The sequence below is a fragment of the Pseudorca crassidens genome, chromosome 5, assembly GCF_039906515.1.
Source record: "Pseudorca crassidens isolate mPseCra1 chromosome 5, mPseCra1.hap1, whole genome shotgun sequence".
In the NCBI taxonomy this organism is placed as follows: Eukaryota; Metazoa; Chordata; class Mammalia; order Artiodactyla; family Delphinidae; genus Pseudorca; species Pseudorca crassidens.
The window spans coordinates 77796922-77811640 of NC_090300.1; the positions used below are offsets into that span (position 1 = coordinate 77796922).

The 14719-nt window shown below is 38.1% G+C and overlaps 1 protein-coding gene across 2 annotated transcripts in view; it reads left to right on the plus strand.

Annotated features, from left to right (window-relative positions):
- The window catches only part of UBXN7 (UBX domain protein 7), a 68360-nt gene that overhangs the window by 42695 nt on the left and 10946 nt on the right, over positions 1-14719 (plus strand). For both annotated transcript variants that reach the window (XM_067738554.1, XM_067738555.1), the window contains one exon: positions 591-718. In XM_067738554.1, coding sequence (XP_067594655.1) covers positions 591-718 — 128 coding nt within the window. The remainder of the gene's footprint in view (positions 1-590; positions 719-14719) is intronic.

Below are 14719 nucleotides of genomic sequence, written 5' to 3' on the forward strand. Positions count from 1 at the left end.
TAGTATTTGACTGGGTCCAGTTTCAAAATTGTTTGTAGTAATTTAGTTGAAGGGTTCTTGTTCATGCCCTTTAGAATTATTTAAACATCTATTGATGTGTGTATTTAGGGAATATGTTTCCAACAACTTTGGGAGATGGTAGTATTTTATGTTTGTGCAGTTCTGTTCTTTCAAAGAATAACTGTTTATCTTCCTTATGATTTGTAAGGACTCCCCTTAGGTCACTAAAATGTTAAGATTGTTCAGGTACTGGTTGTAATCCCACCAAAGAAGCAGAGGGTAGAGCTGGGTTTATTATTAATTGATTGAGTTTTATATAAGTATTGCTTTCTCTGAATCTCGTCTTCCTAAATGGCAATAAATGATATCAGTAGATAAAGTAGTTCCTCCATCATGATGGCTGGGAATCTCTTAGGTTGGTTATAATTAATGTATCCCCTAGGTTATGAAGACACTATGTAACTTAAGCTGATGTTGGGTGGGGATATATTCCCAGTAAATTTTAATTATGTATATGCTGAAAGAAATACTTAGTGAGAATTTAGAAAGAGTGTTGATTTTACTTCTATATCCTGGTTTTTAATCTTTAGGTCAGAAGCTAGTAGAGTGGCACCAGTTAGACGTATCTTCTTTCTTGGATCAAGTAACAGGATTTCTGGGTGAACACGGGCAACTGGATGGACTTTCTAGCAGTCCCCCCAAAAAATGTGCCCGTTCAGTAAGTATGACTAAAAAGTGGTGATGGGCAGTTAACTGTCACTGTGCAGAAGTGTCTTGTGTGAAATGTTTCAGGTAAAGATGGTAAAGATAATAATGTAAGTGGTGGACAGTTACAATTTGTGGCTGCACAACATCTTACATTTTGATAGTTTCCTACGTAAGGGTTCTCTCTTCTCAAAATTACAGAATTCATACTTCCCATCTCCTAGGATCAGGCATGTGACCTAAGACCTGGATTTAGAAGTAAACAATATGAATATGTAGCAGTGAGCAGGAAGACTGACCAGCAAGCCTGGTAACAGAGAAACCCACTTCTTCAGGGGCAGCACTGCTTGGACTTTTGGAATCCAGGTCTGAGCAGCAGCGGAAATGGTATTTTTGCTAGAACAACTCTCATGGTGTAATTGGGCATTATTGCTGGTTACATACCTTTAGGACCTGGGTCTCAGGCCCACCCAAAGATTATTTCTATATTTGATTTCTATAATATGCTATCACTAGGCAGACCTGTTTGATAATTGATAGCAAGATTAGTTGCAAGTAGGAGACCTTCAGAGATGCGGGAATCTCACACTGGTTGTAGCAACTGTTTGGGTTTGATGGCCGTGAGGATAAAATTAGTTACAGAGGATGTGACTTTAGCAGCCCAATATCATGCAGTGATGAAACAGTTCCTTAAATTATTACCTAGAATAAAGTGCCCACTTAAGGAGAGGCTATGGGTGCTTGCCAAGGATTTGTATAGAATTCTTTTTTCCCCCCCTCCATTACTCAGAAATTTTACTTAAGTAGAATTCTTTCTTAAGGCATTAAAAAACCCAGGAAGTTTCTGTGATTTCCCTAAGAGAGTTTTCTCATCTTTTACAGTCATAGGCTGATACTGTCAAAACACAGAGCCTGAGCTTGTGAGTTGATGAATTACAACATAAATTGAGTTTAAAATCTCACTAGATCTCTTATAAAAGTTAAGGGACTTAGTAGGGAAAAGAGTGGGACCATAAAATTGGACAGTGACATAGGGCTGATTTGGGTGACTAGTACCTCAGACCCCACTTCTGAACTAAATTCTCTGAATGTTACAAATTTTGATCAACTATGTACAAAGAGACACAGCAACAAATAATGGCTTAAACAAGGAAGACATCTTTTCTCAACAAGAAATTCAGAGGCAAGCAGTCTAGGACTTGACTCATGTGGATGTCATCAAGGAACCAGGTTCCTTCCCGTTTTTTCCCCCCTCCATCCTTAGTATTGGCTTGTGTCCTCGTGGTCACAGTACAGATGCTACACTCCCGTATTCCAGCATGGACAAGGAGGGAAGGGGGTGGCGTCTCTATTACAAAGGTAAAACAGCCACAGATAAAGAGTTCTGCTTGTTTTAGCTGGACACATTTTCTTGTACACAGTTGAGGTTCTTTTAATAAGGAAGCAAAGAAGACTGGGTATAAAATAGGAAACTAACAGAGTCCATCATAATGTCATTCTTTAAAATCAGCCTTCATGATACACAGTGTTATTATCTGTAGTCAGTCCAAGCCATTGCATGTCACGTGAGCACATCTGTTTGCTTTCTTGTGAGTGCTATTTAAGTTTATTTTGAAAAATTTCAAAATAGCTTTGTTGAAGTATAATTAATGTCTAGTAACTGAGTATATTTAAAATTTGCAGTTTGACAAGTTTAGATATGAGCATCTTTTCATGTGCTTTTTTACCTTCTGTCTCTTTTGGTAAAGAGCCTATTCAGATCTCAGGCTCATTTGTCTCTTACTGGGTTGTATCTCTCTTTTTTTGTGGGGGGGTGGGGCCCGTGCTGTGCAGCATGTGGAATCTTAGTTCCCTGACCAGGAATGAAACCCGTGCCCTTTGCAGTGGAAGTGCGGAGTCTTAACCACTGGACTGCCAGGGAAGGCCCCTGGGTTGTATATCTTTTAATTGAGTTGTAAGGACTTAAGATATTAGTCCTTTGTTGGATATATGGTTTGCAGATATTTTTTTTCAGTTTGTTGCTTGCTTATTCATTTCACGATGGTGTTTTTGAAGAGCAAATTTTAAAATGTTGATGAAATCCAATTTATCAACTTTCTTTTTTATTTTAACGTTTTTATTGGAGTATAATTGCTTTACAATGGTGTGTTAGTTTCTGCTTTATAACAAACTGAATCAGTTGTACATCTGTCCCCATATCTCTTCCCTCTTGCGTCTCCCTCCCACCCTCCTTATCCCACCCTTCTATCTGGTCACAAAGCACCGAGCTGATCTCCCTGTGCTATGCGACTGCTTCCCACTAGCCAGCTATTTTACATTTGGTAGTGTTTATATGTCCATATATAACCTACCACTCTCTCACTTTGTCCCAGCTTACCCTTCCCCTACCCCGTGTCCTCAAGTCCATTCTCTAGTAGGTCTGCGTCTTTATTCCCATCTTTCCCTGGGTTCTTCATGACCAGTTTTTTTTTTTTTTAGATTCCATATATATGTGTTAGCATACGGTATTTGTTTTTCTCTTTCTGAATTACTTCACTCTGTATGACAGACTCTAGGTCCATCCACCTCACTACAAATAACTCAATTTTGTTTCTTTTTATGGCTGAGTAATATTCCATTTTTTATATGTGCCGCATCTTCTTTATCCATTCATCTGTCAGTGGACACTTAGGTTGCTTCCATGTCCTGGCTATTGTAAATAGAGCTGCAGTGAACATTGTGGTACATGACTCTTTTTGAATTATGGTTTTCTCAGGGTAAATGTGCAGTAGTGCAATTGCTGGGTCATGTGGTAGTTCTATTTTTAGTTTTTTAAGGAACCTCCATACTGTTCTCCATAGTGGCTGTATCAGTTTACATTCCCACCAACAGTGTATGAGGGTTTCCTTTTCTCCACACCCTCTCCAGCATTTATTGTTTGTAGATTTTTTGATGATGGCCATTCTGACTGGTGTGAGATGATATCGCATTGTAGTTTTGATTTGCATTTCTCTAATGATTAATGATGTTGAGCATTCTTTCATGTGTTTGTTGGCAATCTGTGTATCTTCTTTGGAGAAATGTGTATTTAGGTCTTCTGCCCATTTTTGGATTGGGTTGGTTGTTTTTTTGATATTGAGCTGCTTGTAAAGTTTGGAAATTAATCCTTTGTCAGTTGCTTCATTTGCAAATATTTTCTCCCATTCTGAGGGTTCTCATTTCATCTTGTTTATGGTTTCCTTTGCTGTGCAAAAGCTTTCAAGTTTCATTAGGTCCCATTTGTTTATTTTTGTTTTTATTTCCATTTCTCTAGGATGTGGGTCAAAAAGGATCTTGCTGTGATTTATGTCATAGAGTGTTCTGCCTGTGTTTTCCTCTAAGAGTTTGATAGTGTCTGACCTTACATTTAGGTCTTTAATCCATTTTGAGTTTATTTTTGTGTATGGTGTTAGGAAGCGTTCTAATTTCATTCTTTTGCATGTAGCTGTCCAGTTTTCCCAGCACCACTTATTGAAGAGGCTGTCTTTTCTCCATTGTATATTCTTGCCTCCTTTATCAAAGATAGAGTGACCATATATGCATGGGTTTATCTCTGGGCTTTCTATCCTGTTCCATTGATCTATATTTCTGTTTTTGTCCCACTACCATACGGTCTTGATTACTGTAGCTTTGTAGTATAGTCTGAAGTCAGGGAGCCTGATTCCTCCAGCTCCGTTTTTCTTTCTCAAGATTGCTTTGGCTATTCCAGGTCATTTGTGTTTCCATACAAATTGTGAAATATTTTGTTCTAGTTCTGTGAAAAATGCCATTGGTAGTTTGATAGGGATTGCATTGAATCTGTAGATTGCTTTGGGTAGTATAGTCATTTTCTTTTTCTTTTTGTTTTTTTTTAACGTGGTACAAACGTTTTTTTCTAATTTAATTTAATTTATTTTTTTATACAGCAGGTCCTTATTAGTCATCAGTTTTATACACATTAGTGTATACATGTCAATCCCAATCGCCCAATTCATTACACGACCACCCCCGCCGCTTTCCCCCCTTGGTGTCCATATGTTTGTTCTCTACATCTGTGTCTCAATTTATGCCCTGCAAACAGGTTCATCTGTACCATTTTTCTAGGTTCCACATATATGTGTTAATATACGATATTTGTTTTTCTCTTTCTGACTTACTTCACTCTGTATGACAGTCTCTAGATCCATCCACGTCTCTACAGGTGACTCAATTTCGTTCCTTTTTATGGCTGAGTAATATTATGTTGTATATGTGTACCACATTTTCTTTATCCATTCGTCTGTCAGTGGGCATTTAGGTTGCTTCCATTACCTGGCTATTGTAAATGGTGCTGCAATGAACATTGAGATGCATGTGTCTTTTTGAATTACGGTTTTCTCTGGGTATATGCCCAGTAGTGGGATTGCTGGATCATATGGTAATTCTATTTTTAGTTTTTTAAGGAACCTCCATACTGTTCTCCATAGTGGCTGTATCAGTTTACATTCCCACCAACAGTGCAAGAGGGTTCCCTTTTCTCCACACCCTCTCCAGCATTTGTTGTTTGTAGATTTTCCCATGATGCCCGTTCTAACTGGTATGAGGTGATACCTCATTGTAGTTTTGATTGGCATTTCTGTAATAATTAGTGATGTTGAGCAGCTTTTCGTTTGCTTCTTGGCCATCTGTATGTCTTCTTTGGAGAAATGTGTATTTAGGTCTTCTGCCCATTTTTGCATTGGCTTGTTTGTTTTTTTAATATTGAGCTGCATGAGCTGTTTATATATTTTGGAGATTAATCCTTTGTCCGTTTATTCGTTTGCAAATATTTTCTTCCATTCTGAGGGTTGTCTTTTCGGCTTGCTTACAGTTTCCTTTGCTGTGCAAAAGGTTTCACGTTTCATTAGGTCCCATTTGTTTATTTTTGCTTTTATTTGCATTACTCTAGGAGGTGGATCAAAAAAGATCTTGCTGTGATTTATGTCAAAGAGTGTTCTTCCTATGTTTTCCTCTAAGAGTTTTATAGTGTTTGGTCTTACATTTATGTCTCTAATCCATTTTGAGTTTATTTTTGTGTATGGTGTTAGGGAGTGTTCTAATTTCATTCTTTTACATGTAGCTGTATAGTTTTCCCAGCACCACTTATTAAAAAGACTGTCTTTTCTCCATTGTATATCCTTGCCTCCTTTGTCATAGATTAGTTGACCATAGGTGCTTGGGTTTATCTCTGGGCTTTCTATTTTGTTCCATTGATCTATGTTTCTGTTTTTGTGCCAGTGCCATATTGTCTTGATTACTGTAGCTTTGTAGTATAGTCTGAAGTCAGGAAGTCTGATTCCTCCAGCTCCGTTTTTTTCCCTCAAGACTGCTTTGGCTATTCGGGGTCTTTTGTGTCTTCATACACATTTTAAGAGTTTTTGTTCTAGTTCTGTAAAAAATGCCATTGGTAATTTGATAGGGATTGCATTGAATCTGTAGATTACTTTGGGTAGTATAGTCATTTTCACATGATTGATTCCTCCAATCCAAGAACGTGGTATATCTCTCCGTCTGTTGGTATCATGTTTAATTTCTTTCATCAGTGTCTTATAGTCTTCTGCCTACAGGTCTTTTGTCTCCTTCGGTAGGTTTATTCCTAGGTCTTTGATTCTTTTTGTTGCAATGGTAAATGGGAGTGTTTCCTTAATTTCTCTTTCAGAGTTTTCATCATTAGTATGTAGGAATGCAAGAGAGTTCTGTGCATTAATTTTGTATTCTGCAGCTTTACCAAATTCATTGTTTAGCTGTAGTAGTTTTCTGGTGGCATCTTTAAGATTCTATAAGTATAGTATCATGTCATCTGCAAACAGTGACAGCTTTACTTCTTCTTTTCTGATTTGGATTCCTTTTATTTCTTTTTCTTCTCTGATTGCCGTGCCTAGAACTTCCAAAACTATGTTGAATAACAGTGGTGAGAGTGGACGTCCTTGTCTTGTTCCTGATCTTAGAGGAAATGCTTTCAGTTTTTCACCATTGAGAATGATGTTTGCCTGGGTTTGTCATATATTGCCTTTATTATGTTGAGGTAGGTTCCCTGTATGCCCACTTTCTTGAGAGTTTTTATCATAAACGGGTGTTGAATTGTGTCAAAAGCTTTTTCTGCATCTATTGAGATGATCATATGGTTTTTATTCTTCAGTTTGTTAATAGGGTGTATCACATGGATTGATTTACGTATATTGAAGAATCCTTGCATCCCTGGGATAAATTCCACTTGATCATGGTGTATGATCCTTGTAATGTGTTGTTGGATTCTATTGGCTAGTATTTTGTTGAGGATCTTTGTATCTATATTCATGAGTGATATTGGTCTGTAATTTTCTTTTTTTGTAGTATCTTTGTCTGGTTTTGGTATCAGGGTGATGGTCGCCTCATAGAATGAGTTTGGGAGTGTTCCTGCCTCCACAGTTTTTTGTAAGAGTTTGAGAAGGATGGGTGTTAGCTCTTCTCTAAATGTTTGATAGAATTCACCTGTGAAGCCATCCGGTCCTGGACTTTTGTTTGTTGGAAGATTTTTAATCACAGTTTCAATTTCATTACTTGTGATTGGTCTGTTCATATTTTCTATTTCTTCCTGGTTCAGTCTTGGAAGGTTATACCTTTCTAACAATTTGTCCATTTCTTCCAGGTTGCCCATTTTATTGGCATAGAGTTGCTTGTAGTAGTCTCTTAGCATGCTTTGTATTTCTGCAGTGTCTGTTGTAACTTCTCGTTTTTAATTTCTAATTTTATTGATTTGAGTCTTCTCCTGCTTTTTCTTGATGAGTCTGGGTAATGGTTTATCACTTTTGTTTGTCTTCTCAAAGAAGCAGCTTTTAGTTTTATTGATGTTTGCTATTGTTTTCTTGTTTTCTATTTCATTTATTTCTGCTGTGATCTTTATGATTTCTTTCCTTCCACTAACTTTGGGTTTTGTTTGTTCTTATTTCTCTAGTTCTTTTAGGTACAAGGTTAGATTTTTTTATTTGAGATTTTTCTTGTTTCTTGAAGTAGGCTTATATAGCTATAATCTTCCCTCTTAGAACTGCTTTTGCTGCATCCCATATGTTTTGGATTGTCGTGTTTTCATTGTCAGTTGTCTCTAGGTATTTTTTTATTTCCTCTTTGATTTCTTCAGTGATCTCTTAGTTATTTAGTACCGTATTGTTTAGCCTCCACGTGTTTGTGTTTTTTACGTTTTTTTCCCCTGTAATTGATTTCTAATCTCATAGCGTCATGGTCACAAAAGATGCTTGATATGATTTCAATTATCTTAAATTTACTGTGGCTTGATTTGTGACCCAAGATGTGATCTATCCTGGAGAATGTTCCGTGCGCACTTGAGAATAAAGTATAATCTGCTGTTTTTGGATGGAATGTCCTATAAATATCAATTAAGTCCATCTTGTTTAATGTATCATTTAAAGCTTGTGTTTCCTTATTTATTTTCATTTTGGATGATCTGTCCACTGGTGGAAGTGGGGTTTTGAAGTACCCTGCTGTGATTGTGTTACTGTCAATTTCCCCTTTTATGGCTGTTAGTATTTGCCTTATGTATTGAGGTGCTCCTGTGTTGGGTTCATAAATATTTACAATTGTTATATCTTCTTCTTGGATTGATCTCTTGATCATTATGTAGTATCCTTCTTTGTCTCTTGGAATAGTCTTTGATTTAAAGTCTATTTTGTCTGATATGAGAATTACTACTCCAGCTTCCTTTTGATTTCCATTTGCATGGAATATCTTTTTCCATCCCCTCACTTTCAGTCTGTATGTGTCCCTAGGTCTGAAGTGGGTCTTTTGTAGACAGCATATGTACGGGTCTTGTTTTTGTATCCATTCAGCCAGTCTATGTCTTTTGGTTGGAGCATTTAATCCATTACATTTAAGGTAATTATCGATATGTATATTCCTATTACCATTTTTCTATTTGTTTGTGTTTGTTATTGTAGGTCTTTTCCTTCTCTTGTGTTTCCTGCCTAGAGAATTTCCTTTAGCATTTGTTGAAGTGTTGGTTTGGTTGTGCTGAATTGTCTTAGGTTTTGCTTGTCTGTAAAGGTTTTAATTTCTCCGTCAAATCTGATTGAGATCCTTGCTGGATAGAGTAATCTTGGTTGTAGGTTTTTCCCTTTCATCACTTTAAATATGTCCTGCCACTCCCTTCTGGCTTGCAGAGGTTCTCCTGAAAGATCAGCTGTTAACCTTATGGGGATTCCCTTGTATGTTATTTGTTGTTTTTCCCTTGCTGCTTTTAATATTTTTTCTTTGTATTTAATTTTTGATAGTTTGATTAATATGTGCCTTGGCGTGTTTCTCCTTGGATTTATCCTGTATGGGAGCTCTGTGCTTTTGGACTTGATTAACTATTTCCTTACCCATATTAGGGAAGTTTTCAACTATAATCGCTTCAAATATTTTCTCAGTTCCTTTCGTTTTCGCTTCTTCTTCTGGGACCCCTATAATTCGAATGCTGGTGCGTTTAATGTTGTCCCAGAGGCCTCTGAGACTGTCCTCAGTTCTTTTCATTCTTTTTTGTTTATTCTGCTCTGAAGTAGTTATTTCCACTATTTTATCTTCCAGGTCACTTATCCATTCTTCTGCCTCAGTTATTCTGTTATTGTTCCCTTCTAGAGAATTTTTAATTTCATTTATTGTGTTGTTTATGATTGTTTGTTTGCTCTTTAGTTCTTCTAGGTCCTTGTTAAATGTTTCTTGTATTTTCTCCATTCTATTTCCAAGAGTTTGGGTCATCTTTACTATCATTATTCTGAATTCTTTTTCAGGCAGACTGCCTATTTTCTCTTCATTTGTTAGGTCTGGTGGGTTTTTACCTTGCTCCTTCATCTGCTGTGTGTTTCTTTGTCTTCTCATTTTGCTTAACTTACTGTGTTTGGGGTCTCCTTTTTTCAGGCTGCAGGTTCTTAGTTCCCGTTGTTTTTGGTGTCTGTCCCCAGTGGCTAAGGTTGGTTCAGTGGGTTGTGTAGCCTTCCTGGTGGAGGCGACTAGTGCCTGTATTCTGGTGGATGAGGCTGGATCTTATCTTTCTGGTGGGCAGGTCCACGTCTGCTGGTGTGTTTTGGGGTGTCTGTGACCTTATTATGATTTTAGGCAGCCTCTCTGCTAATGGGTGGGGTTGTGTTCCTGTCTTGCTTGTTGTTTGGCATAGCGTGTCCAGCACTGTATCTTGCTGGTCGTTGAGTGGAGCTGGTCTTGGCCTTGAGATGGAGATCTCTGGGAGATTTTCGCCATTCGGTATTACGTGGGGCTGGGAGGTCTGTTGTGGACCAGTGTCCTGAATTTGGCTCTCCCACCTCAGAGGCACAGCCCTGATGCCTGGCTGGAGCACCAAGAGCCTGTCATCCCCACGGCTCAGAATAAAAGGGAGAAAGAAAGAGAGAGAGAGAGAGAGAGAGAGAGAGAGGAAGGAAAGAAAGAAAGAAAGAAAGAAAAGAGAAAGGAGGGAGGGAGGGAGGAAGGAAGAAAAAGAAAAAGATAAAATTAAAAAGTTATTAAAATAAAAAACAAAAAATTATTAAAAATTTTTTAAGTAGTTAAAAACAGAAAGAATGAAGAGAACAACCAAACCAAAAAACAAATCCCCTAATGATAACAAGCACTGAAAACCATACTGAAAAAACAGAAAAAAACCAGACAGAACCCTTGGACAAGTGCTAAAAGCAAAGCTGTACAGACAAAACCACACACAGAAGCATACACATACGTACAGAAAGAGAAAAAGGGGCGAAAATATATATCATTGCCCCCAAAGTCCACCTCCTCAATTTGGAATGATTTGTTGTCTATTCAGATATTCCACAGATGCAGGGTACATTAAGTTGACTGTGGAGATTTAATCCGCTGCTCCTGAGGCTGCTGGGAGAGATTTCCTTTTCTCTTCTTTGTTCGCACAGCTCCCGGGGTTCAGCTTTAGATTTGGCCCCGCCTCTGCGTGTAGGTCGCCTGAGGGCGTCTGTTCTTCACTCAGACAGGACGGGGTTAAAGGAGCAGCTGTTTTGGGGTCTCTGGCTCACTCAGGCCGGGGGGGGGGGAGGGAGGAGTATGGAGTGCCGGGTGAGCCTGCGGCGGCAGAGGCCAGCATGATGTTGCACCAGTCTGAGGCGCACCGTGCGTTCTCCCGGGGGAGTCGTCCCTGCATCACGGGACCCTGGCAGTGGCGGGCTGCACAGCCTCCCAGGAGGGGAGGTGTGGATAGTGACCTGTGCCTGCACACAGGCTTCTTGGTGGCTACAGCAGCAGCCTTAGCGTCTCATGCCCGTCTCTGGGGTCCGCGCTGATAGCCACGGCTCGCGCCCGTCTGTGGAGCTCCTTTAAGCAGCGCTCTTAATCCCCACTCCTCGCGCACCAGGAAACAGAGGCAAGAAAAAGTCTCTTGCCTCTTCTGCAGTTCCAGACCTTTTCCCAGACTCCCTCCTGGCTAGCCGTGGCACACTAGCCCCCTTCAGGCTGTGTTCACGCGGCGAACCCCAGTCCTCTCCCTGGGATCCGACCGAAGCCGGAGCCTCAGCTCCCAGCCCCCGCCCACCCTGGCGGGTGAGCAGCCAAGCCTCTCGGGCTGGTGAGTGCTGACCGGCACCGATCCTCTGTGCGGGAATCTCTCCGCTTTGCCCTCTGCACCCCTATTGCTGCGCTCTCCTCCTTGGCTCCGAAGCTTTCCCCCTCCGCCACCCTCAGTCTTCGCCCATGAAGGGGCTTGTAAGCCTAGTGTGTGGAAACCTTTCCTCCTTCACAGCTCCCTCCCAGAGGTGCAGGTCCTGTCCCTATTCTTTTGTCTCTGTTTTTTTTTTTTTCTTTTGCCCTACCCAGGTACTTGGGGAGTTTCTTGCCTTTTGGGAGGTCTGAGGTCTTCTACCAGTGTTCAGTAGGTGTTCTGTAGGAATTGTTCCACATGTAGATGTAGTTCTGATGTATTTGTGGAGTGGAAGGTAATCTCCATGTCTTACTCGTCTGCCTTCTTGAAGCCTCTCTCAGCTTTCTTTTATACTTCATGCTTTTTGTGTCTTATTTGAGAAATCTTAGCCTAACCCAAGATTTTATCTCATATTTTTTATAGTTTTAGCTCTTCAGTCAGTGATCCACTTTGAATTAATTTTTGTATATGGTATTAGGGTGGGGTTGAGTTGGGGTTTTTTGCTTGTTTGCCTATGCCTGTATGCTTGTCCCAGCACTATTTGTTGAAAAGATTATCCTTTTCCCATTGAATTGCCTTTGTACCTTTGTCAGAAATTGATCATGGATGTGTGGGTTTATGGCATCTATTCTTTCCAGTGATTGATTTGTCTACCTTTATGTCATTATTTTACTGTCTTAATGATTACTATAGCTTTGTAATAAGTCTTGAAATTGCATGGTGTAAGCCCTTCAACTTTGTTCTTTATAGTTGTTCTGGCTATTTCAGGTCCTTTGCATTTCAGTATAAGTTTTAGAATCAGCTTGTCACTTTCTTCGAGGAAAGCTGCTGGGACTTTGATTGGAATTACATTAGCTCTATGGATCATTTTGGAGAGAATTGACATCTTAGCAGCATTGAGTCTTCATATCCATGGACATGGCATATATCTCTCCATTTATTTAAGCCTTGAATTTCTCTCAGCAATGTTTTGTAGCTTTTGTATATTGACCTTGTAGCCTGCAGCCTTGCTACACTCACTTATTAGGTCTAGTAACTTTTTTGTAGATTTCTTAGAATTTTCTATATACATGGTCATGTTGTCAGCAAATAAAGACTGATGTACTTCTTCCTTTACAATCTCTATTCCTTTTATTTCTTTTTCTTTTTCTTTCCAGTACAAAGTTAAATAGAAGTAGTGAGATTAGACATCCTTAACTTGTTTCTGGTGTTGGGGTGAAATTATTCAGTATTTGACCAATAAGTTTGATGTTAGCTATATGTTTCTTATATATATACTTTATCAGATTGAGGAAGTTTCCTTTTATTCCTGATTTGCTGAGGTTTTATGAGAGGTTTTTGTCATGTGATTTTTTGTATCTATTGAAATGATAATATGGTTTTCTTTTTTAGTGAATTCCACTGGTTGGTTTTCTAATGTTAAACCAACCTTACATTCGTGGGCTAAAACCCACTTGGTTATGATGCATTGCTTTTTTATATATTGTTAAGTTTGATATACTAAAATTTTGTCAAGAATTTTTATATCTCTGTTTATGAGGGTTATTGGTTTATAGTTGTTTTTTTTTTTTTTTGTCTTTTGTTTTCCGTGTAAGAGCTTGATCTTGTCTGGCTTTGGTATCAGGTTAATGCTGGCCTCACAATGAACTAGGAAGTATTTCTTCCTCTTTGGTTTTCTGGAAGAGTTTGTGTAGAATTGGTATTATTTCTTCCTTAATAATTGATGACATTTACAAGCGAAGCCACCTGGGCATAGAGTTTTCTTTGTAGGAAGTTTTAAACTACAAATTCAATTTCATTGATAGATATAGGACTATTTGGGTATCTGTTTCTTCTTTATTGAGCTTTAGTAGGTTGTGTCTTTCCAGGGATTTGTCCATTTTACCTGAAGTGTCAAAGATGTAAAGTTGTTCATTGTATTTATTATTCCTTCAATGACGGTGGTATCTGTAGGGATGGCCCTTTTTCCAGTCCTGTAACTGGTAATTTGTGACTTTTTTTCCCCTGACAGTCTGACTAGAGGCTTATCAAATTTATTGACTTTTTAAAAACCCAGCTTTGGGTTTCATTGATTTTTCTTTTGTTTCCTAAGTTATTGGTTGATTTCTGTCCTTTTTCCTTCTGCATGGTTTGAGTTTAATTTAATTTTTTTCGTATGGGGTACTTTTTAATTTAAGATGGAAATTTAGTTATTAATTTGAGACTTTCTTTTCTAATGTAGGCATTTAGTTCTATACTTTCTCTGTAAGTGCTGCTTTAGTTCCATTCCACAATTTTTTTTAGCTGCAAGGGGAACTGGTAAATAGAATTTTTTAGTGGGACATATTTCATTTATAGACATAATTAGGATTCTGTAAGTAAGGATTCAGAGGAGAAAGAATGTTGGGTAGGAAGCCAGCAGTGTCTACCATGGCAGCAATCTTTAAAAATCAAGCTACACGTTATGCAATATCATTATTATAAACCTGCAGTTCACCTAAGCCATTGCAGGTCACATGGGCACATCTACTTGCTTTTTGTTTTTGTTTTTTTTGGTGGTAAATTAGCCTTAAGTTTCTTTAAAATTTAAAAAAGTTTTTTTGCTATATGATTGGCAGATAGGGAAAGCCAAATTGAGGGTCCTTTAGTTTTTTGTTAGCAACCTAAACTTTTTATGGTGGAAAATTTTTAAGTACAAGGAATTTATTGAGCTTCTGTGTATCCATTAACTGATTTCAATAATAAACAACATGTGGCCAGTCTTATTACAGTTATACCCCATCCTTTGTGCATTATTTTGAATCAAATCTCAGAATTCATTGTTTCATTCATTAAATACTTTGGCATGTATCTTTAAAAGATAAAGGTTCTTTTTATTTTTAAAAAACAGTCACAGTACCATTAACATAACCTCTAAAAATTAACAGTAGTTCCTTTATATTATAAGGTATCCAGTGTTCAATTTTTGGCTATCATAAAAAATTTTTTTTGTATAATTTGTTTTGAGTTAGGATCTAAATAAGTTCCATTCAAGCAATTCATATTTTGTGACTCAATAAGTTTAGTGAAACCTGTGACATTAGAACTTTTCCAAGGCAAAAGCTATTGAAAATTGTTTTTCATGATCACAGTGAAAACCTTCATTGAAATTAAGCTTGGGAAAATATAGTTGTTTTTTCATATTTTTTTTTGCGGTGTTTTGTTTTGAATGTTAAAGATCTGACTGTTAGATTTTTTGAAAAATGATCATTACTGAGTTATTGATTGATTGATCCCCTTCTGTGCACCAAAGCAGGGCTAGTTGAAGTATACAATGGTAAGCAAGATAGACATCTTTCTCTGTGTTTAGTCATTTTAAATACTGATGTTTTGGTTTTATATTTGAAATCTTAA